Raw genomic sequence first — 25,086 nt, 5'->3', positions numbered from 1 at the left:
ATACTTATTTATTTATTTCAGTATTTCTCCATCAGATACAAGCGACAGAAGCAGCGGGGGTTTTACTTTTGAAAAGCAAGTCGAGTCTATAACCTCGCTGGTTGCTTATGATATTAGAAATTTAAGTGTGTGTGTGTGTATGTGTGTTTTAATGCTGCACACTTATTGTAATATTGGACCTGACCTTTGACTGACTTTTCCTCTGGTGTCACGACCAGGCTGACATTTGTAAAGTGACATATTTTTATCAATTCGGGGATGGATTTTCTTGACATTTGGTTTTAATCTCGGGGTTGAGGCAACGATTGAGGTAATTAACACATTTATATGTCATGGTTTTTGCTAGCTTATCCAAAAAGTGACAAAAGAACACGGTGTGAGCCGTCGACAATGTGCACCGGGCACACGGAGCATGCGCCGGACGCATAGGCGCGCATGCGGCTGCAGCAGCCGCATGCATCATGCATGAGCCTCACAGAGCTGCGAGCGTGGCAGGAGAGTTGGTCTTGCTTTTAAATATCAGACATCAATGCAGTGGGGAGCTCAAAACAAAAACAAACGTGATTTGAGTGCTACGATTATCATTTTATATCATTGACAGTGAGAAAAGTGAATGTCTATCTGAGGAGCCTTTTGCATGTGGCAGGGAACAGAGCAGAAAGACATAAAAGTTTCAAACAACATGCTCTACATTCTCTAGCTGTACTGTGAACGTGAGGTATAAAAGGTAAAGTAATACACAGAGTTGTGTACTCTCTTGGTGTACTAAGCAACACTTGTCTGTGTGAACATCCTGAGCTCAGCGATTCAAAGTGTAAAAGTACCAACACTTCCTTGTGAAAGCTGCATTTTCCGCTCCTTTCCCAGTGTGAGTTGTTCAGTCCACTCACGCTGCTGGCTCGCCAGTGTATCAGCAGGATGTGATTTGGGGGAGAAGTATGTAGTCATTAGATACCCAGGGGGCAAAACCTCAGCGATTCATTCCAACGTCAATGCCAGAGGCTGAGCTGCAGCCTTGATTACACCAATTTACCCTCCCACCCACCGAAAGGAAGACGTGTAATTACACTATTTACACTGGAGTGCTTTTCTCTCTGGAAGGTGGAAGTAAACACACTTGAGCCTTGTTTTTTTATTTCTCTGCCAGTCATTGTGATGAAAACGTACAATACACTTCTATTGTCTCTGTGACCGATGTAGAGAAACACAAACCGCTCTCAGGATGTTTCAGAGCCGTTGAAGGCTCGAATGCGGACCGGAAGAAATAATCTCATGGAAGGGTCCAGATCAGTGTCACTTTCCCAATCAGATTACAGATAGAACATTCAGAGCAGTTTGTTTAGACTGAAGACAACAATGCAAAATAGCTATGAAGCTGCAAGCTAAAGCTACAAGCTAAAGCTTAATTCGTTTCCAGGTAACCTGAAGTATTTACATTATTTAAGACAATAATATTGCCGTTTTAGGACACATTCAGGACATTTATTGTTGGAGGTCATGTTTTCAGTTGGATTAGTTTGTTAGTAGGATTAGGAAACAACTTCTGGCCTGATTTTCAGGACAGAAGGAGCTTGCATGGTCCATGAAGGAACCCATTTGATTCCAGAGCGGCTCTGACTCACAGGGCAAATACACACATGTTGTCTTTCTTTGGTAAACCGGTTTGCTTGCGCTCCCCAAGTGCCCTTCTACTTTAACCTGCAGCTGATTGCGTGTTCGCTCCCTCTTTAAGACTTATGAATAATTTGGAATGTCTAAATATAGATGAACCTGTCTTCAAAGGTATACCACTGCGCCTGAGAGAGCTGGAGGCTCGACTGCTTACAAGAATAAAACACAAGCCAACGAGAGGGAACGGCAGCGAGGCCGAGCCGCTCCGAAATGCAGCGGTTTCGTCCTCGGCCCGCAATAACCTCCTTCCACCAAGTCTCACAACAATCGGGCCAGCAGTTCTTCTGCAATCCTGCGGATAAACAGACGAAATATTGGCAGACAAGCCGCTGGCGTATAACAGTAAAACGTATCCTCTTATATCGTATGTGGAGAAAAAACGGTTGAAAATCAATTAAAAAGGCAAAACAGCAACATATTGAGAAATCGTCTCATTAGCTGTCTTTTCCCTGAATGAGAGGAGAAGATAGATATCTATCACATTTCTTCTGTTAGCCTAGCTTAGCACAAACACAGGACACCTACAAGAGCACCCAACAAGCTCGAGACATGTTGCCGCTCACAGTCTTAGTGCCGGCCTCTTTAGGAAGTTGTGCACGATATCTGCATCCAACTGCTGTTCATCCAGACATAATACACTGCTGTGTGTGTGTGTGTGTGTGTGTGTGTTGGTTGAACTAAGGTGGTACAACATGTTGTACAGATGCTCAGCTTTGCATTATTTTAGAATAACTTTTAATTTTCCTAATGTATCAAAAACATCGTAAAGGCACGATGAACCTTCAGAGCATTACAGTTGATTCATCAGCTATATTCCTCAAAATGAGCTGAAAAAACTCACAGACAAACATCCTGAATATGGGATTTAAATATTATTGATATATCGGCCTCAGCGTGAGCTTTGGAGTCTCTAACAGCAGACAGTTTCACCTCCCGGTGAAGAGCGTGAAGAATAAAATGACAGCTGGATGAAGTCCCGTTCAGGGACTTGGGGATTAATAAAGTCCATATCTATCTATCTTGGTATTGCTGACTCATCGTGTCACTGTCACGGTTCACTGGGACGCTTAAAAAGAACAGAACAGGTCTGTGTTTTCTTTTCTTTTGAGCTGTTTCCTTCATTTGCTTTTCTCTTGTCAAGTCGCTGTACATTGTGCTTCTATATCGAGATGCTGAAAGTAACTTCTTCATTGTTGAGGTCGGCCTACTTTACATTTTGTGCTACTTTGGACTTCTACTCGACTTCATTTAGGGAAATATTGCATTTGTTGCTGCGACACTTTATTAATTTGACAACATGCATTGTTACACATTAATATACTGTAGATATGCACATTATTGCATCGTTTTATAGACCTCCGTCGTCTTCCTATCTGATTCATAGCCTACATCCTTTATTGTTATGTATCTAAGAGTCTTTATTTCACTTCCTAGTTGAGATGCATGAATGAAAACAAAACAGACCTCTGTTTCTAATTGTTCAATTAGTACAGTGGCGAGCTCGTGTCCAAAGAACGGCTTGTCACTGTCTGTCAATAGAGGATGAAGTCTCAGAATGGATGCCTCAGTGGCGCTGGCCCACAATGCTTTGCGTTCACAGGAGCCTGGTGTAGTTGTTTAGAGGATACAGCGTGAATGTCTTATCCAGAAACAACATCACCATGGATATATTTCATTTCTCAATGCGATATCTGCTGTTTGAAATGAGTCACACACTCTTTAATGAGTCGCTGTACAACATGAACAATCACTGGCTTTCATTAGAAATAAGTTTATTTGTATGTTTCTTACTCGTTTGACTGATTGGAAACAGGAGATCTGTTTTGTTTCGAATGAAATTCTCTTACAGATGAGACACAATAGATGCTTATTTGTGAAAGGAGTGTCCCATGTGACTCAGTTAAGGATGCCGTGTGACTCAGCGAAATGACTTGAGGTGTAATCTGTAAGAGGAGGAGGAGCAAGAGGAGGAAGAAGACGAGGAGGAGGAGGAGGAGGAGGAGGAGGAAGAGGAGGAAGAGGAGGAGGGAGGCGATGCTGAAAGAATAGCGAGGAAAATGGATGAAGATCTCCATCTACTGGCCAACTCTGGCCAACACACACACACACACACACACACACACACACACACACACACAAACACACACACACACACACACACACACACACACACACACACACACACCTGTTCCTATCACCTGGCACTTCCCTATAAGCCCTTTTGAAGTTAGTGTGCCACCTTGTGTTCAAATGAAGGAACTGCGTGTCCCCGTTCACCAAAGTGTTTCCCTCAAACAATAAATATGGTCAATATGTTTGGGGATCCCTTTAATTTATTGCCTGATTGTTATTTATTTATAAAAAATGGCGTAATAATAGTAGCAGCTTCAGTCACATGCAGCTGTTTTACAGCAGACTGGAACAGATGTAAACTTATAACTTTAATGATGTCTCCACTCCATTAAAAGTCCCATTAAGCAAACACACTGAGCCCAAATGGACACTAAGCCTGGAAAATATCAATCATTATGATCAGTAACTTCACCTGTGCTTGATGGAAAATGTAAAGTAAAAGTCTATTTGTGTGCGAGACAACTGTATTTACAACAAAACAGATGCAACATGCAAGTTCTGATAAAAACTTAAAACAAATCAAAGCTTTTGAGCGACTTCATCAGACAATGAGGATAAAAAAAACGTGAACAGGCTTCTTTTCTTAGCAAGAAACTGTAAACTCTTTGAGTGTAAAGCTTCTTTGCTGCTCATCAGGATGCAACAGCAGGAGGAACATGGAGATGATTTATGACGAGTCGGTGCAGAGATCCTGGCAGTAATCTGCAAGCATCACTAGATGGCAGTGCTGATTCAGCCTTCAGGTGCACGTTTGGTCCGGTTTGCTTTTAGTTTCATTGATTCCAGACTCTGGCACTGTGCACGTTGCTCACTTTGCTTTCTATAGGACACAGAGGAGTTGAATCACTGTTCATGTGAGTTGCATCTGTGCCTTTTCTGGTTTAATGTGACACGATGTGTAGTGGTGGTGTTAGCAGCAGTGTAGCTGATGTAGATGTATAAATCATACACATTATTCATTCTTCATAATGTGAATTGAGATTGTTGTTGTAAATTTAATTTTAAAAAAATCTATTAAAGTCCAATACACTGTCACTGAGTCACAAACTTGTGGCTAAAGGTTTTTGCCACAGCTGATTAATTATTTCTGAAGCAGATCGGGAACCGTTGTCATTCTGATTGGCAGCTCTGCCGCCTCTTCGTATCCCTCCACAGTCACACGAAATGTAAATTCCCATTAACTCGACGCAAAGCCAGGATGGAACGAGCACAGAGTCGTTCATGGAGGTGCATTGAGAACTCCTCGTTATAGTAACGCAGGTTCATCAGGTCAATGTGAGCAGCTGACCGGTGATGACATCAGTGATGTTGCTCTCAACTCACGTTTCCTCTCAGCAGAAGAATGAGAACAGACCATGAATATTGTTTTGTGTCACGTTTTATATATATATATATATATATGGTTCCAACATACCTTAAGGCCGTGTTTAAATGTCAGTAGGAAGAAGGGAGTTTGCCTAATCTGACAGTTGTGAGGAAAACATGTATGTCGACACTAATTTAAAGCTACAGCGTGTGAGGTGAAGAGAGGAGAGACTCCTGCTTTCCTCCTAATGTTTATATATGCATATATATATAAATAGGGAGAGGGAAGTGAACAGATGTACTGTCTGTATCTGTGAAATCTTCAGTGGGATTATGATATGCAGATTAACAACAAATTCACTGTGTTTACTTCTCCACCCTGCAGCTACGCCACCAACACGGATCCATAATAATAATAATCCCCAGCCGGAGAACAAACAACATCTGGGCGTGGAGAGGAGGGAGAGTCTCAGCAGGGTGGGCGGCAGATGGTGTCGCTGCAGCAGCACTTCTCCAGGTACCGACACCCACCGACACGCAGCGGCGCTCGCCACCGGAGCCGGATGCTCAGGCAAATACCGGCGCCGACGTTTCAGATCTTAACGGGGAACTCGAGTTGATTTCACACTTCAAAGTCGGAGGTGTCGAGGAGAACTACGTGAAAGTTATGTGGAGCTTCTCGAGGCTCCTCAGGGAGCTGTACACAAAGTTTGATCAAGTTGGTCAGTTGCATTTTGGGTAACGTAGGCGCAGGGGTTTGACATGGAAGGAAAAAATTAAAAACCTGGCCTCCATGAGTCAAAAATTAGTGTATTTCTTTTGTCGATCACAAGGTAATCTGTTCTTGTCTTCTAAATATAGCGTTTTATGTTCACAGATATTTCTCCAGTAGACCTTTACGACATTGATGTGGTTATAATGCCTCAGAGGCAATTTCAAGATTGCAAAAGGTCCAAATCAGCTGTTTTCAGACTATTTAAAGTAAATTAAGAGACGCTGTCGCCCTCACCTGCGAGAGACACTTCAGCTCGCCAGTCAGGAAGACGTGAGTGGTTTATCTGTGAGGAACAATATCTATCAAAACGTTAAAAGCCAGGGGCCACAACTCAATGACAAACCGTCAAAGTGAACAACAAACAAAATGCAAAGCACACATCCGTCAAAGGCCCGACGCCAAATGTGATGAACTGCCGGGTCTTCAGCGGTGACATCCAACATTTTCATTAACTTGAGAGCTCGCTTTGTGCAGAGAAATTGTCTTTGAAGGAAGAAATATGCTCAGTTTTATTGGAGTAGCCGACACTAAAACCTGATAAGAAGTGTCAACCTGCTGCAGTGGCGGCTACCTCTGTGTCCTCGCTTATTGATCTCCCCTCCCAGCGAGCCATTAAGATAAATAATAAGCGCGCTTCATGTCCGGCTGTTCGGCTGCTGACGACGCCTCGTGATCCGAGTTCGATGCGTCTGCACATGCTCAGTGAGGCGTGAGATGAGGCCTTGGTAAATAAATCATAAATCTAATATAATAATAATTATCTGGTCTGTGTTGCCTTTGCAAAGGTTGAAAGGAGTAATAAAGTTTGCTGTCCTGGTATTTTAAAGTGATCGTATAGGAGCAACTCGTTCTCAAGGTAAAGATTGATGAATTGGTAAAGATGTTTTTATGTTTTGTGTATGATTATAAACAGTCACAGTTTCATTGACCTTGTTTAGCAATAAGTGGGCGGAGAAAATGTATAAAAGGATGGAAAAGCAAACATTTAGCAAATTGATTCATCATATAAACATCAAGAAATGTTCCCTTAACTTTAGAAAATAGCAATTGTTATGTAACAAATACATATATTTTCAGTATGCAGTACTTTTACAAAAGGATTTCACGAGAACTGTCCAAAAAACATCCACGGCACTTCGTTTAAAATCCACTCATTTTGTGGTTATAAATATATGCCGTGGGAGATTCACTGACAGCTATTAAAAACAAATTATCCCTCTGTTGACAGGGACTAGATGTGGGATTCATGTCTGTAAGGATATTTAAATATATGCAAATAAAGTTTTCAGTTTTCATTAAAGTGGCAAAACGTCAGAGCAGCAGATCCCCGCCGGTCATTTCCATTTGAGACCAATATCTATGTCGTATATATATATATTAATAAACACAGGCATGTGTGCACATGTGTGTCTCTACATGTGTAGATAGAGTATGCATGCAGCATGTGCACTGGTATGTGCACACATGGTATGCATGGTGTGCACACAAAGGTATGAACCAAAAATAATGCTTATTTTTTATATTTACAGATTATTCAGTGAAAACAGGAGCAAAACCAAATAGTATGAACTGTAGGAGATTAAAGAGAATGTTCTCATGCCACGCAATAATCTACAATATCCTTTTCATTTGGAAATGCTGCTTTCATATCAGGCATTAATCTTCATGAACAGATTCTGCGTGCGTGTGCAATCTCGGAAATCATCTCTACTGTCTGACGAGGGTTTAGTTTCAAATGAGCTCGTGAACTCGCTACTCTACCAATCCTGATTCAGACCTTAAATTACTAATCTGGCTGTCGACAACAGGCAGTGCACTGGATCCCCGGAGCTCCAGGTTAGATGTTTTCATCCCGATGGCCTCTGAGATTCAAGCACAAAAATGCTTCATTAAAGATGCAATTGTTTGTGCGTCAGCACGCATCACAGTCTGAGCTCAACGCAGCAAAAAGTGTGTGTTTCAGAGCGTCGACGTGGTCACGCTCTGGTGTGTCGACGCGTCCGTTGTCACCAGTTTGACATGTGAAGGTGAGCTCAGCTCGTGAAAGCACCTGTGATCCGACCCTTGTGAGTTTTCACGGTGTGGCCAGAAGCACACCTTCAACTCTTCAGTAAAGTGGGAGCAAAAACAACAATCCAGCGTTCATCCAGCGGCTCTTCTGTAACGAGGTTGAACAAACGGGGACGATCAGTCGTCTCTGCTGCCAGACTGCAGCCGTGAGTCTGGGACGGCGAGGAGAGCGCGAGGCCTTGTGAGGATACACCCAGACGGGGCGGGCGCTTGTTTTTCTCCTTTTCTGAGAGCACTCGGCTGCACATTATTCCCCACATGGTCCACAGGGAGACCAAGAGACCCACTTTCTCTTCTGTGCCCAATTACAAACACAAAGTAATGTCTAAGCCCGAGCCGAGGAGGCTGAGGACCCGTGTGGTTCGCCTCATTTCAGATGACCGGCACCGGCGAGAGTCAGTGGGAGAGCAGCATGTTGTGAACGAGTGGGGGGGAAAGTAAATGCATTGGATGAAATATTACTGAGAAATAACATGAATGTTAAATGGAGTCGGTTGGATTTGTGCAACTTCAAGCTCAGTGATGAATTGCTGAAAGTTGAATTTAGTGATGGTGAGGCTCAGATGCTATAAAACATAAATAGATCTGTATAATGTTACTTTAAGATCTGGTATCATACTCATTCATACACACAGACATGAAGATGTGTTAACCCATACTCTCGATGCTGCAGATCTGACCTTTGACTCCTGGTCACTTCAGAGAGCATTGGGTGTCCCATCGTGCATCTGATTCAGTTTGATTTCATTTGATCTGGGCTTGTTTCAGGTTTAGCGGGTGTGACTTTAGCTCGTGCTAAAGACTGTGCCACATGCATCATGCAGGGGGGGGGAAGCTGCTCTGGAAAGTGACAGAGCAAAATGTCACTGCGCACAACACCATGTGGAACACGGTCAGTGTCCATCAAGCACACACGGCTCAGGGGGAAAACGATTACAAAACCACAAGGCAGGACTACGCTGCAGAGGAAGCCATCGCAGCAAATGTCAGCGGGCGTCGTATGTTTGGAAGCTTTGTTAATATGTGGAGCTTTTATTTGTCCCTCAGCATTACAGAGTGCTTTGCGCCGTAAACAATTTTTCAATCTTCCAGCAGCTGTTTTCATCACAAAAGCGTTGATACGAGGAAACCCACCATACTCCTACTCCTACTCATACCATAAACAGCAGACAGATGAAGTTAGCGACTAGCTAGTGAGCAAAGTGTGAATGGAGAAGATAGTGCACGATAACAGAGGTTTCACTTAGCTATGTGAAGCGACCAAAAGACACATTTACCTCAAGAGAAAGAGACAAAAAGCTAAAAGGAGTCCTAAAAGGATTCAAGACAAGACTCAGACGCTATCTGCTGCAGCTAGAAACCGTTTGATAACAGGTTTCCTACCTCAACATTAAAAGGTGATGATGTGTCATTGAAGTGTTCACATTTTTATTTCTGCTCCCCACAAAGTCGCCAATCTTCCAGTTCTTCATATGAAAGCCGCCGTGTTTCATGTGTCATGTGATCCCTCTGAAGGCAGAAACACGTCGGTTTCAGGGAAGCAATTAAAATACCAAGCAGCTGAACTCTTTCTTGTTTATCTGCCTGTGAAAGTATAAATAGTACAGCGCGGCATGACGTGAATTCGGCTTTAACAGTTTGATCTGAGCAGTCATCACAAAGGAGAAATGTCCCCAGAACATGATAACTTCCATGAACTGGTTATCAGCGTCACACTCGCTCATTTCTGTTCCTTTGCATCCAATTAGCGATTTCTTTCCTGTACTCACAAGCTGTAAAAATCACATTGTTCTGCAGACATTGATCATTTCACTGTTCAGTGTGTGCTTTGTGATACACTATTACATGAAGGCAGTGAACAAAATGTCAACAAAAAAAAGTGTATCCAATCAAACTATATTAATATATTTAAATATTGATACATCTCCAGGTGTGATAATCTTAGAAACGGACAAAATGCTCGTAAAGGTCAGCGATTATTGGTTAAGTGTGACGGGACGGAGGGAGTAAAGGACCCAAACGCCGACCATCGGATGAAGAATATTTAATTCCAACAAAAGGTGGAAACAACGAGGGCAGCACAGGTGAAGGGAAGACACAACCAGGAACCAGGTAGACAATCACAGACAATCACCAGGGCAGGAAGTGCAGGGACACTTAGCCTGTAAAGTGGTTTTCAACACGTGAACTCCAACATTAGAGGCTGAACTTACTCTGACCTCTTTTCCTCTGGAGCGCAGCATGGAGGAGACGGTGCGGACGCTGCTCCAGAACCAGGACTCACTGGACGGGCCCAAGGTGGACCCGCTGGACCTCATGAAGGCCTACAAGGTACAGGAGGGACCACCGGTCTCTATAAATCCTTTGGTATGAACGTTACATGAAGTCAGACAGTTGGATGTTATTACAGAACTGTAAAATATCGGAGCGGTGGATTTTTTTATCATCCAGCTTGCAGATATATCACTTTAGAAATCAATCTTTGGATGATTTGCCTTTAAGCTTATACTATTGATCTTCTTTAGACGACGGCTTCGTGTTTCAAGTCACGTTTATATTCATAATTATGTGCTCCGACAAGATTATAATGTAGGCAACAAAAATAGATTTAAAGCCTTTACCTTTCCTGGTGTTAGCGCTGAAAAGCCAGCGTCAAAATCAGAAAATCCAAGTCAATACCTACTTTAGGGACATTGAGTTCAATTGAATCACTTTCCGACAAATGCCGAATGGGAAGGACATGGGGAAATCATATTTGAACCCCTCCCACGTAGATAATACCCTAACAGCACTACCAGCGTCTGCTCTGTTAAAAACTGTCACAAGGACTCGAGCCGTCACAGTTTAGCACGAGCTGAGTCCTCTTTCTGCTCATCTGTTGAAGGAAAGTCCAACAAGAACTGGACATTTGTTCCAGTACTTAAAACTACAGATGTGCATGTTGTCCTTAAGTGACCTCTTGTGTTCAAAACAACATGTGACCCTGCAGCTTCTGCTTCCAACAACATCCTGTTTAGTTGTAGCTTCCTAAACGTTACCAGAGCGTCATAATGAAGACCGGTCCGTCACGACTCAGTACTCTGCTGTGTTCTGTGGAGACGGCAGATTACCATTACGGCTCATTTATACAACAGCCTCTTTTTCAATCGTTAAAATGAATGTTAACCCACTGAAAACACAGTAGAATTATGAATATAATAGCATTGGATGCAATGATATGAACTGTTTCACCGAACAATCTATTGTTAGTAATTTAATTGAACATATTAACCTTAAAAATCCCATGATGTGCTCCTGGCTGTGAGTTTCTGACGTTCAGATTCTGCAGCAGCGTGACTTCCTGGAGACTGGGTGGACTTCTTGGTGTTGAGCGATGAGACCAGCGATGTGTGTGTGCGTCGTCTCTTTGTGAATCTACACACACTTCAATTCATATTCCTTTGCTCCCAGCCCTTTTGCACTTTGCTCTGCTGGTTCATACATGAACCAAAACAGCAGGTGCACTGGGGTAGTTTTTGGGATGTGACTAGTCGACCGTACGGATCGGTGAAGCGAAGCTCCAAAAGGCTTCTGCCGAAGCTTCAAAGTGTTGATTCCCATTTGAGAAAGCACTGACAGTCACGTCGCAGGCGGCCATCGCAATGCTGCTAATGAAAGTGCACTGGGTTTATGAACTTTGAAGGGGAAGTTGCATGAATGCAGTTAGTGTTGTTTACCAAGATTTATTGCGAATACCACTGGAGCCCACGATGATGAAGAATGTATTTTTCATTTCTTTGTGACTTGAAGGCACGCGTCTTTCATCCGCTCTCGTTGCATTTTTAGGACAAACTCCTGGAGGAAATGTGGAAGCAGCAGGGCAGCCTGGAGGGCCACACGGCCACGGCCGCGGCCACAGAGATGCCCGCCACGCTGGAGGCCGGCGGCGGCTCGGACGAGAATTCAAAGGACAGCAATCCTCTGCTAGAGCGACTCCGAGCCCTGGAGGTAAAGTGGATTGCATGGTCCGCTTCTTCCACTTCTTCCTCTTCTTCCTCTTCTTCTTCCCCCTGACGCTCCCCCATAACCTCACGCCTCCTTTTCCCCATCCCTGAAATGTCACATTGATCAATATAAAATCTTTTTTATCTGATTTATTTCATTAGAGATTTTGGAATCATTGAGACGGCACACACGGACCGAACATTATGGTCTGTCTGATCACTACAAGATGACATTTTCTTCCTATTTCAGAAACAGGAAGGACTGCAGGGCAGGAGGTGTTGTTAGAAAAGTGACATGCTGTTACTTTGAGTGTTTTTCGCTTTAGCACAGGTCGGCAAACCGTGGCTTGTGGCCCCAATCTGGCCCTCAATTAAAATGGTTTGGCCGCTCCGGAAAATCATATTTTTTCTTACTGGCCTTAGTTAAAACCTTTGGGCGCGCCAACTCAAGAGCTTTGAGTTGCCGTTTTTGTTGCTCCAGACTGTGTTGTGTGGTGAGGCGTGCTTGCCGAGGGCTCGAGTCTAATAAATCATGAGCGGAATCTAAAATGCATACAAATAATTCAAAAAAAGCTGCCTCAGGTAAATGCATACTGAATTCCTCAAGAACGCCGTAGCGTCAAAGTGTGTCAGTTGTCAAATGAAGAGCGGGAACTCGTTTGAATGAAATGAGCATTAATCAGCGTCGCATGTCGCTTTGTTTACGCGGTGGAACGCCAGCGAGCCACGCAGGTGAGGAAGAATCAGCCTCATGGCGGCTCTTTCCACCTGTGAGATCTCAGACAATGAGGCCTCATTACGCTGCGGAGCGGAGCAAAGGGCAAGACGGGGAACCGCGGGATACAAAGGAGGTATTGAAAACTCTGAGGTTATAATTAAAAGGCTGACAGGGTCGTTAACATTTGCAGCCGGTGTTCCAGTGAAAGTACAGCGTGCCTCTCTGTCTCATCCTGCCTGCTGAAGCTAATGGGATTCACCAGTCTGGAGGTCTCACAGCTATTTTTAATCACTGTTTTTCACAACTACTACAAAGCCGAAGCCTCAAAGTAAAATCCACCCGAAACAGAATTCACTTTTCTAATTGTGTGTTTTGTTTTGCTGCATGTTATTTTGTCACGGTCATGTATTTAATTGTCAGTAATGACGATTGTTCTTGACCATAAAAGCTGACTTAGCTTTTTTTTTACCCTATTTTCTCATGTTTTTGTGTGTAACTGAGGCGTCTGGAAAACTATTTCTGAAACTGGTTTGGTGCTGAGCGTGAGCCTGCAATGTAATCCTGTTGGTAAGCTGGCACTGACATTTATATTCACTAATCTCACTTGTTTCTAGCCTCTAATTGTGAGTGTAAGTGCCTGACAACACTATGGAAGGAGTCTTGCTTTCGGACAAGTCTCGTTCTCACATCTTGTGAAGAAGACAGCGGTGGAAACGTGAGCGTACAGACAACTTTACTTTGTGCTGTCGTAAATACTCATGGCAGAATTCAATATAACTTTTTTATATAGGTCTAAGGGATGATCAGAGACTTCTCTTTGAGCTAAAAACTAAATGTGCATCAACTGCAAAACGTTCCAGTTGCATCTCACATCCTGACAACTGTGTGAAAGGAATTACCGAGGTGGAGTTTCCCACCATGTAACTATTTTAGTGACATTTCATATCCTCTGCTGATGCTGTGCTCTCATGCTAACCCTGCGTAACCACGCTGTCATTAGTGCCACCTTAAAGTACATGCATTTCCACGTCTACGTTGTTGACCCTAATGGATCATTCTGAGTGTATTTTGTGGTTTTTCATGCCGTTGCATTTTCACGCCGGCTGATTTTATTTTATAATTAAACTTTAACGCCGAACCGGAGAAACATTACATGGTTTTCCATTTAGTTGGAAACTACTTTTCCAGACATTATGGCACACTTGGGTACCTTCCATATAATCCACCATGAAAAACTAAACAAAAATGCTCCAAGAAGCACAAATGAGAGTCAAGAGATAAATGATGAGAACAAACTGAGCTTGCCGAGCTTTTTCACTGCGGTGAAGCCGCTGACTCCTTCAGCCCCTCAAACTAATGTTCACTGGGATTTGACTTAAAACGCTGATTGATGCGACGCTGCAGATCAACCAGAACAACGGAGCAGGAACAAAGACGAGGGAGCCAACTGACAAACATTTAGATATGTTTAAGGGATTTATGTTTACTGGATATTGTTTTTGTACTTTTGTAATTTAAGATTCAAGATGTTTACACTGTCATAAGCACAGATAACAGACGGTTATTCTACACAATGAAAAGATTATTTTGCTCCGTCATCCGAACACAGAATTACAATAAACTTAAAAAAAAATTATAATATTATTGCTATGATAAATATGATAATAGTATCGCTCATTGTATCTTTATACACTATGCAATGCGACAATGTCCAAGTATGCTCAGGACATGAAGTTACAGCTACTGTTCAGTGATGAATTATGATTTAAAATATAAGATAAGATAGTCCTGTATTAGTCCCTCAGTGGGGAAATCACAGGATAAATCACAGAAAGCAGAAAACATACAATATGTATTTTAAAAAGTGTTATTCTTAACCTGCAATCTACCGTGTAACATTTATGGATGGTGCTCACCTGTAAAGATGTTCTGCTGCATCACCAGCAGGTGTGAGCTCACGCAACACTTACTATATGAGGCTTGAACGCTTAAAGTTCAAACTCGTAACTCCTCTGACCTTCATGCAGACCAGCTGGACGGCTTCAGGCTGATCTGTGGCCTTTAAAACAACGTCCAAAGATTATTTAGACAACTGGTGGTGGGCCGTTCAGATCCGGCGGTGATGATCTCTGATATCTCCTCGGGTGATGAAGACGATGCTCAGCTGTGAGGTGGCCCCTCCTTCCTCGAGTCCTGCTCGCATCCGTCATCATCAGCCATTACCTGTTGGGAGGAGAGCCGGCCACAGCACTGAAGTGAAAACCAGCCATCTCAGCCTTTTAAGATTTACTGGATTAATCATTTCAGTGGAAAGTCACCTCCCGAGATTCCCAGAATGTTTTTTTGTTTCCCCGCCGTGCAACAACTCCGTCAGTAATTGAATTGTATACTTTCCTCAAGTGAGCGTTCGCACTGTGAAGGTCTGCCGGATGCAGTTAGGATGCCTGAAATTGAAAGCATCCTTCATTTAGGAGCATCTTTCTCCAGTGAGCCGGCAGGGAGATTAAGTCGCCTGTTTGTTTTGCAGGAATGATCGTATCATCCACCACGTGTGTTTGATTCTCAGCTGAGACCAGAAATGTCTGGATGCTTCTGATTTATATTCCGTGTTGTTCATGCACTGGACATGTCTGTGTTTTTGTCCAGGCTGAGAACTCTGCTCTGTCGATGGAAAACGACAATCAGAGGAAGCAGTATGAACGCTGTCTGGATGAGGTGAGTGTCACAAACATGCCCTCTGTGTCTTGTAGTGTTTCGTTTCCATCGTCACTGATTTTAATGTTTCTCTCCACATTTTAAAGTTTTACCATTTAGCTCATCTTGACGGGTGTCCAGGATCTCGTGTCAGTGAGAATTTGATGTAATCGGTGTAATATTTACTCATGTCGGCATCATGCTAACAGCATCCAGCGCTGTGGACACTGGGTTCTTTGATTTTCAAGAGATAGGAAAATAAGTAGTATTATTTGTTAAGTATGTCTGTAGCGATGACATCAGGCCGCAGCCAGGTTTAGATTAGCTTAGCATAAAGACTGGAGGCAATGGGCTAGCATGGCTCTGTACAAAGCAACATCCACTAATGAAAATGTATGGAAGCCCATTTCTGACAAAAGAAATTATTACAACAACAAAAAAATCATAATTATGACCACAAAAAAAAGAAAAAACATCTTGTTTTTGATCATAATTATGACTTTTCTTCTTTTTTTTGTCATAATTCTGATTTTTCTTTTGTTTTTTTTTGTCATAATTCTGACTTTTCTTTTGTTTTTTGTTCGTAATTATGACTTTTCTTTTGTTTTTTTGTGGCGGGAATGGGCTTCCATAAGATAGTATTCTCCAAATTAAAAAAAATCCAAAAATTCTGAATAATATTTCTTCAAGTTTCAACTTCATGCCAGACAAAGTCATTGTTGGTTCGACCTTGAGATGACAATCGGCTTCTAGCTGGAGACACACTCAGAGCATCATGGTGTGAGTGAAGTCCACAGAGGAGATCCAGGAGAAGGGAAGGCCTCTATTTAAAGTGGACGGACCACCGCGAGCGACATCGTCGTTTTGATTGATGGATGAAAGAGGGAAATCACTTCAAAAGTGTAAATATAGTTATTATTCCAGTGTCAAGGTATCGTGAATGTTTCAGCTTCAGACATTATAAGCAGAGAAGAAGACAGTTTGACTTCAACAATGAAAACAAAACATCTTCCATTTTTATAAGAAAATATGAATATATAAGTTTGGCAGTCGCATTCGGGCCAGCAGATGCATTTTGTAGGTCAATTGTTTTTTATTGAATCTATTGTTTGTATTATTTATGTGCTGAGAATGAAGTTACTGAGACTAACTGCAGACAGCTGCTGTGTGATGCAACACGCTGTCAATTTGTCTTCACATGATTCTCACTGATGCCGTGTGCATCGGGTCGTTTTCATTCACACTCTTTCACAATCTGGAAGCTCAGAAAGTTTTATGAAATCAAGACCAAACCCGCGATGCGTTTTCTACAAACTCTAACCGTCTCTCCTCGTCTCTCTTCCAGGTGGCTAACCAGGTGGTCCAGGCGCTCCTCACGCAGAAGGTTTGTCTTTGTCTCTGCACCGTCGACACGTCCTAACTGTCACCATGATGAGTAACTCGCATGCCGCTTACATGGAGGAAGACTAGCAGCACATGTCACACCGCATGATCTTCAACAGTAAAACATGAAATCCTTTTGGGTTCTTTTTTTATGTTGCAATGGCCGATAACGTAAAATGTGTTATATAAAGTGCAACATGTGTACTTGGTTACACAATGAAGTCAGACTTATATAATGGATCAGATGGAGACAATTAAATAGGAAACAAATCTAAAAGTAAAATCCTGAGTAAAAATACTCAGGATGCACAGTATCAGGTAACGGGCCGATGCTAACTCAAATAGCTTGATTGCATGTATTTATTTACTTCTACACTTTCAATATGGAGTCCTTTGTTTATAGTAAGTAAGTTAGTTAGCGTGCCGGACAACATATTGATCTTCACAGAGCATATTTTCAGTATTATGAGGATTTACCTGCAAAACGGCCGTGATCCATCTTGTTTTTTTAATGTGAAGTTGACCGCGTTGAGTCCTGTTCCTGTTGAATTAGCATCTGGTACACGTGGAGCTCTCCGAGATATCCCGGTCACCCGCAGTTATCTGCTCATTGTTCTTCTCTCTGGGGGGTTTCTAGGACTTGAAAGAGGAGTGTGTGAAGCTGCGGACGCGAGTGTTCGACTTGGAGCAGCAGAACCGCATCCTGAGTGTGCTGTTTCAACAACGTGTCAAAATGTCCAGCGTCCCTGTCTCCCAGGTAGGAACGCACGGCACGATGGACACAAACAGGCACTGACAGAGCAACCCCGCTTCAAGGCTTTTTGAAGTTTACACGAGCAGTGCTCCACTTCTAAAGGTTTCCAACTTTATGAAGTACCTCAGAGAGAGAGAGAGAGACAGAGAGACAGAGAGACAGAGAGAGAGAGCAATTCAATTTAAATTGTTACGATGTAAAGATTTACTGTCGGGTTTTGAATTGGTAAAGGATTCATTTGGGCCTTAAATTCTTCCTTTCTTAAATAGCGTTGTTGTGTCAGAGTAGTACGCCTCAGTGCACTGAAGGTCATCAAAAAAAGCATTTAAATCCCCTACCTCTCTCTTCCTTTATGCTAATCATGTCAGAATTTAGCTTAATAGTGAACCGGACCTCTTATCCAGCTGGACGTGAGCTGCAGAGTTGCTTATGTTCCTTTAATTGGAGCGTCCTCAACCATAGAGCAGGAGGGATAATTGGTTCAAACCTGGGCCTTCCTGCAGTATTGTTAGCCATCATGTTTAGTTGTAGAGCGTCACCGCTAACGGCCCCGTGGAGCAGGATGTGAAAATATGATCCCCCTAAGTTAATGCAGGTTTAAGGTTAAGTTTATGTTGTTACCTCTATGCACAGTCTATCTACATTTGTTTTCCTATTATTTATTGCCGGTCATTCCTCATGATGGAAAAAGCCTCGGAAAAATGTGAAGAAATTATATGTTTTGTTGTGAGACTTGCTGCATGAATCTAAAGTTAACTGGTCAGCTCTACTATGAATAATTAATGAGGGATTTTGATGGACAGGTGTTACTTTTTGCACCCTGAGCTGAATATTGGAAGAAAACCCCTGACGTGGATGGTCGAGCCCAGCTGGTTAGCGCCTCATTTTCAAAGAAGCGTAAGCTGTAATTGACAGAAACGTTGGGTTATTATCGGACTGCAGCGAGGATCTCTCACTGTCATCGTACCAGCAGGAATACGTACGCTTGTTGAAGTCAAGGACACGACACACTTAAAGTGTGTGCTGTGGTGTTGAAAAGCTCCAGCTGGTGCAGTGCACTGCTTGTTCTTATCCATTTATACACAGAGTAATGCCTTGTACAAGTGAGTCAGGAAGTGGAGGGCACTGAGGACGTGAGGTGACGTAGCATACAGAGCTGCAAAGTCGTTGTGAAGTGAAATTAGATTAGACAGCTCAGACATACGTAGTGCTAACGTGCAAAAAGTAGAGTATCTGGCCAAGACCATTTTAGATTTCCACATATTATATTTGTATTGACTCTCTTTCAAAACTTCTGCAGAGCATGATAATCATCATGCAGAAGTTTCCCGTTGCTTTGTTCCTAAATGTCTCTTTGCTTTGTCAGCAGGATTCCTCCACACTGACAAACACACACTTTCTGTATTCAGAGGACCGGTTTCATATCACAGACAGAATTGGTAATTAAAAAAAAATAATGGATAAACTTTCCAAGTCAAGAAGTTGTCGAGAAATTCCCACAGCAGGTCATTAAGTATGCTGGGAGCGCGGCAGAGCAGGAAACGCTGTCCTTCATGTGCAACCTTTTCTGGAAAGGTCAAAACTTGCAGACGCGGCTAAAAGATGGATTATGTCTTCGTACAGGAACTGTATGTCTCACAGCAGAGCCGCGTAGCTGCATGTGGAAACTATTTTCCTTGGAGCCTGATTTAAAGGTTCTCAGTACAATTTTCAGTGCATTAATAGAGCAGTAAACTATTTGCTATGTCAAGATACAGCAGAGTAACGGTGTCCTGAGCAAAGGATGAAGTCGCTTTCCCTTTGCGTGTCTTGTAATCCGAGTTTCTTTGTGCTTTGATTGCGTACTCAGTGTTCATGAGTCACACTGTGCTCCGCTGGCTAACGTAGCGCACCACGATTTCAACCAATAATAGTGTGACCAGACGTCCAGATTTAGGCCGGACAGTCCGGATTTTTAATGCCCTGTCCAGCGCCTGATGTTGTCATCTTCTCAATAGAACATCTTTGATGTTCAGCGTTAAGATGTCTACTTTCTAAATAATTGAAATCCCTTCTGATTCTGTTATTACTTAATAGGCCATTAATTAGTTGTTGTGTACTTTTTAGATATTTGTGTAGGGCTTTATTTATCAAAGGAGAGAATAGTTTAACCTGCACTGTGATTCTCCACTCATTCATTCGCTCACTAAATATTTCATTCCTCTGATTAACAAGCTCGTTCCTCTCATTAAACACTCAGTAAAATAGTTATTAGATCATTTGTATTGTGACGCTGAATTCACACTACATGGGAGTCAAATCCTACGAGATAATTTCACTGTTTCACTGGGCAAGATGAAGTTTTACAGGGAAAAAAATACAAAAATATGAACAACACAACATTGCCAGGAGCATCAGAAAAAACCCTTTCATGTGCCAAATTCTGCCTTTGATTCGCTAATGCAGCGTTCAGTTATCCAGAAGGCTACATTAGTAGTGTAAGATAATGATCTCGCGCCTAAAGCTTGAATATTAACTACAGTTGTGATATTGATTTCCAGCAAAGTCACAAACAAAAGTTTAGAAAGCAAGCTTTGCATTTAAATCTTTGATTCCAAAGTTTAAAAGCGTTTTAATTGTCGTCTTCTGGAGAAACGTTGAAGATGTGAGTTCCTGCTGAGCAACGTTTAGCTCGTGGTTATGACTAAAACACAAAGTCACTGAACCTCGAGGGGTTTCAGAGGTTTGGGAATTTGATTTGTTCATTAAGACACGAGGCACAAAATGTTGAATTGATCAAAACGATTGATTCATGTTGCTGCTGTAAATGTTTCTTAAAGTTGTAAACGGTGAACGACTTAGCGAGCAGATGAGCGGTTACTTACTCAGCAGACGTTAGCATTCACCGACGGACACCAAAAGACATCTTCTTTCTTGGCAAGCTAGTTTTTCCTCTTGAGTTCATTCAGTAGGAATAAGATGGTGGACGATCTGCTCTGATCACATAAAAAGTGTGATTACAAGAGATCTTGGCCTTTGTTCTTCCCCCAAAGTGAGAGCAAAGTATCCAGAATCCATCCTACACTGGTAGAGAGAGGAACCCAGGTCATTTCATTGTCCCCGTCAGTGATCCGAGATCTGAGATGGGAGACAAAACACTCTTCTGTGTATCAATTTGCCAGTTAACACAGAAAAATTATGTAATTTTGGAAAAATGAATTTTCCGTCGCGAAGTTATTGTTAGATGCTTTTATCACCGAGAGCTCACCTGATCCCAGTCAGGTCGACTCACTCTGAGCGCGACGTACTGCATTACACGACACACACAGCGGAAAGAGAGATAGAGAGAGAGCGGGAACAACTGGGTTTAATCTTGTTTCTAGTCTGTGGTTTTACTGACGGGATGCGCAAAGAAATTAGAGGCAAGCGAGCACAACGATAAGCTGCAGAGATTGGATGCTCTGTTCACCACCAGCCATCCACTGTGTGGATTTACCACCATGTGGAGCTACCAGAGGACACCGGCAGTGGCCAGTGGAGCTGTTTATTGGATTCGGAGAAGTTTACACACCAGTTAATCAATCCAGCGTTACTCAGTGCCGTGTGTGCCGAATACATAGGCGTTAAAAAGTGCTGAATGCTGAAAATCAAAAGGTTTGACCTCCCATTTGGCCCATTCATACTTATCCCACAGTACATGTCTTTGTACTACAATGAACATGCACACTGTAGTTTATTTTGTTCCAGTCCCAAACAGAAAATGCACAGCTCAGCACTTCTCTGCTGTCCGTCTCTCAGCATGAGCTGAATGAGTTGTAGCGTCTGATAGCTACAGGTAGAACAGAGTCCCGGTGGTTTATCGTGGTGGTATCAGTCTACCGCTGAAGTTGCACCAGCATTTTTTTAATTGACACTATTTTAAATACCTGTGAACCGCTTTTAAAGCTTTACATTAATGTCATTAATGGGTTTGAGCTCAACCGACAGGAAAGAGGAGAACAGCGCTGAAAGACAAACACAGTATTGGTTCCCGGCTTTTGATGGTATTTATTAGAACTAGAAAATTAAGCTACCTCAAATAATTGTGGGACTCTATTTAACATTATTAAGGAACACATTTTGATGACACAGACAGAAATGTACGGGCTAAACTCAGTATGCTTTCCTGAAAAATCAAACCTCAGTTCACTCTTGTGCTCCGAAAAGATTCCTTGTGGAGAGCTCTTGCCGATGCAGATCTGCCGGGGTTAGCGGTTAGATTTCCATTACAAAATCTAACATAAAAACGTATGAAGTAACAAGACTGGGAGGTGTTTGCGATAAAAGCGTCTGCGTGATAGAATATGCTCTGTGAAGATCTCTTCATGAGCTGCAGGTCCACAGCTGACATGCTGTTGTATTATTCTGACTGATGGATGGATGCAGGGACACTGTGATTAATGTACACGTGTCTCTGGACCGCCTCATGCCGAGGTGTGTCTGACACACACACACACACACACACACACACACACAGATGATTAGTGGATACAATCCCTCCCATAACGCGTGTAAGCCAGCAATTTACTATTGCACCATCACAATATAACATTATCATAATTGATACAAGGGAGGCGGAGACGTCTTGACTTTCAATCCCAACGGGTGAAGCTCTAAAAACCTTTCCCATAATGCAACTTGATAGATATTTTCTCAGACCTTTCAGTGTTTTTTTTGCAATAATAAATTGGTTGTCCCCTTTAAAAATCAGATTCAGGTGCTACTATGATATCATAATATGAATTATGAATTATTATTATAATAATACATGGTGATGATAGTAATAATTGTATGAAAAAGGAGGAAAGACATTATTTACACAGCACAACGTGCAGCACAAAGCGCTCTCCTCTTCCATAGACAGAGCGAACACTACTTTTATTTGTTCCCTTCGTTTTTCTTTTAGTCATGTCAGAGATGTACTCTTAAAAAAGAGAAAAGCTTGGCCCTGAGCTTTTAAATAATTTGTCAGTAACAAGTGATATTTACAGGACTTTCAGAGCTTCTGAATTTGATGCTTTTTTATTATTTGAGTCCATCCACTGTGACTCATCACTTACTCTGCTGAAAGTACCTTTGCAAATGTGAATGTTGGTTGAGGTACACTGTATATATATATATATATATATATATATATATATATATATATATATATATATATATATATATATCCTTGAGATACTTTTACGTAAGATTTGTGGCCTTGAGCTAATTATTCACTGGCAAATATTTGGAAGATAGATAGATGGATAAATAGATAGATCAGTGCATTTCAGACCTAGGCCTTCAATGATTGCCATATTGTCCACATCATATATATATATATATATATATATATATATATATATATATATATATATATATATATTGCGGGAAAGAAACGTCTCTGCAGCCCTTAATTTTGCCCTAGACCTTAAGCACAGGGCCGCTCTGATTAAGGGTTTTGTTAAACTGGATCACTCAAATCTCAGACACCTCTCGACACGCTGACTGTAATTAGTTCCAAGATTAATTTGCAGAAGCGTGGTCTCCTCCCACTGTGCTCGTGGAATAAAGGCTAGCACGGATTATCAAATAATAGCTGAATATCAATGAATGGACCAAATCACTTCAGTCCCCGGCTCCCTTAAGCAATTATTTCCTATTCACATTAATTATTGCTAACAGATGACATTAATGACTTTGAGAGGAAGCTGGCCATGGCAGCCTTGCAAACGATCAATGCCATTTTAAATGGGGTCACAACACTTTGGACACCTTTGGGTCGCTCTGATTGGAAATGGCACTGTTCAGTGTTCACTGCTGCGTAACAGTGAACAGTGAACAGTGCCAGCGGTTCCTGTCGGGACACAGAGGCTTTCTACACTCACACAGCAAAGACGTCAAATGCTGCTCTTTTCATATCGAGAATTGCACCTTCTGCCTTTTTGTAGGAAAGTTTGCCATAATACAAAAAAAGAAAATGCAATTTAAAGTGTATAAAGCGTATAAGGTGTATGTAATGTGTATGTAGTTCTGAACAATGAACACAATGAAAAGCTAAACATTCAACTCACTGACATGTCTGCAAACCTATGTTATTTAATGTATTATAATAACGGTACACTGATACCATCACAGGATATGAGAAAGATGTTTGGATCTTTAGCTAACTAGTTGATTTCTCCACCTGCCACTGTTTATTTAGTCTTATTGCTCGTTCGTGCTCGGCTGATACTGCACACAGCTCATCAGGATTAATGAGAGCTGTGGGACTCTGTAATACAGATCATGTTAGCTGGAAAACCAAAACAAAGAGGCAGAAGTGTCTACAAGCTGTGTGCAGATGAACCGTGTTGATTGTCTTTTAGTTCGTCAGTACTAGTGGCTCCTCCACACTACATCACTGGAGTGATTTGGGTCGTTATCGGCTGAGAAAATAAAACAATTATATTTAATTTACAGCATATTAATAGAAACCACTGGGGAGAAATCCCTGTCGTATCAATCAATCAATCAATCACTTAGATAGACAGATGTCAGCCTCACTACAGAGAACTGCTGCAGATTGAGAACAAGGGAGTCTACTCCTAAATAAAAATGTTGTGATTAAATATGCAGTGAAAGTCCTTTCAAAACTTTTAACATTTCTTTCAAAGCGACTCTGTCATCATGTCTCTTTAATACAAGTATTTTGCATCAGCTGAAGACGTTTTTGGAGACAATATTTTGTTTTATCAATATTCTACAACTTTGCATGAGTTATTCTTCTGCCTGCATTACACTACTCTATTCAATTAATAGGCTCACAATGCACTTTTCCTTTTATCTGTCACTCATGATGAACAGGCACAGTGTGGGCAAACGGTTCGACAATGGAAGAAAAACGTTGTTAAGCGTGCTTTGGAAGATCCATCCAAAAGACTCTACCCAGTTAAAGATGTTATCAAAAAAACGTCAGTCAGAGGAACACTATGTCGTTGTTGATTTTGGTTAATGTAGTAACTCTGACCTACTGCTATCACTTATTGTGCAGCTATATTTAAAATATAAATGAATACCAGACGCATCAAGATGTTCCATGTTCAGTGAATATTGTATTTTACAGCATCGGCCATGGATGTAAAATGTCAAGCCTATTCCTCAATTAGCCTTAGGCTGGAAAGAGACAGCTGAGTGTCCAGTATATTGATTATTTGGGATCTGTTTCAGAGACAAATGGAGAGCCATGGGGCCTTCTGATAGTGTCCAACCTTCAGACTGCAGAGTCATAATTACAAAATGTGTCACCACTGATGAATTAAATTGCATATCCTGTTAACAAGTCTGCTATTGCCAATACTTTGTCAATGCTAGCCTGCAATGATGACTTTTATTACAAGATGTTTGTGGAAATTTCTGTTGATTCATTAGATAATGATTGATTTTCCAGGAGGTCCAGAGGAATGGTGTTCCTGCAGGAAGGTGGCCGAGCCTGCTGAGCCTAACATGCCCACGCAGCAGTGGCAGCGGCAGCAGCAGTGAACTGTCACTATCCAGTGCATGTAGTGAATACTCCAGTGGCTCCCACACATGGGCAGAGGGACGTGGATTCTCCAAGCAG

The 25,086-nt window shown here is 42.0% G+C and overlaps 1 protein-coding gene across 2 annotated transcripts in view; it reads left to right on the top strand.

Moving 5' to 3' along the window:
• LOC137782842 (nck-associated protein 5-like) overlaps window positions 1-25,086 on the top strand; it is a 42,883-nt gene that overhangs the window by 4,193 nt on the left and 13,604 nt on the right. For both annotated transcript variants that reach the window (XM_068572510.1, XM_068572511.1), the window contains exons 2-8: window positions 5,495-5,626; window positions 10,195-10,285; window positions 11,780-11,941; window positions 15,302-15,370; window positions 16,695-16,733; window positions 17,370-17,489; window positions 24,916-25,086. In XM_068572510.1, coding sequence (XP_068428611.1) covers window positions 5,598-5,626; window positions 10,195-10,285; window positions 11,780-11,941; window positions 15,302-15,370; window positions 16,695-16,733; window positions 17,370-17,489; window positions 24,916-25,086 — 681 coding nt within the window. In that variant the 5' untranslated portion in view covers window positions 5,495-5,597. The remainder of the gene's footprint in view (window positions 1-5,494; window positions 5,627-10,194; window positions 10,286-11,779; window positions 11,942-15,301; window positions 15,371-16,694; window positions 16,734-17,369; window positions 17,490-24,915) is intronic.

This window comes from Clinocottus analis, unplaced genomic scaffold, assembly GCF_023055335.1.
Source record: "Clinocottus analis isolate CAN_PGR_092001 unplaced genomic scaffold, fCliAna1.0.p SCAF_12, whole genome shotgun sequence".
NCBI classification, from domain to species: domain Eukaryota; kingdom Metazoa; phylum Chordata; class Actinopteri; order Perciformes; family Cottidae; genus Clinocottus; species Clinocottus analis.
This window is presented reverse-complemented; position numbering and strand designations above follow the sequence as displayed.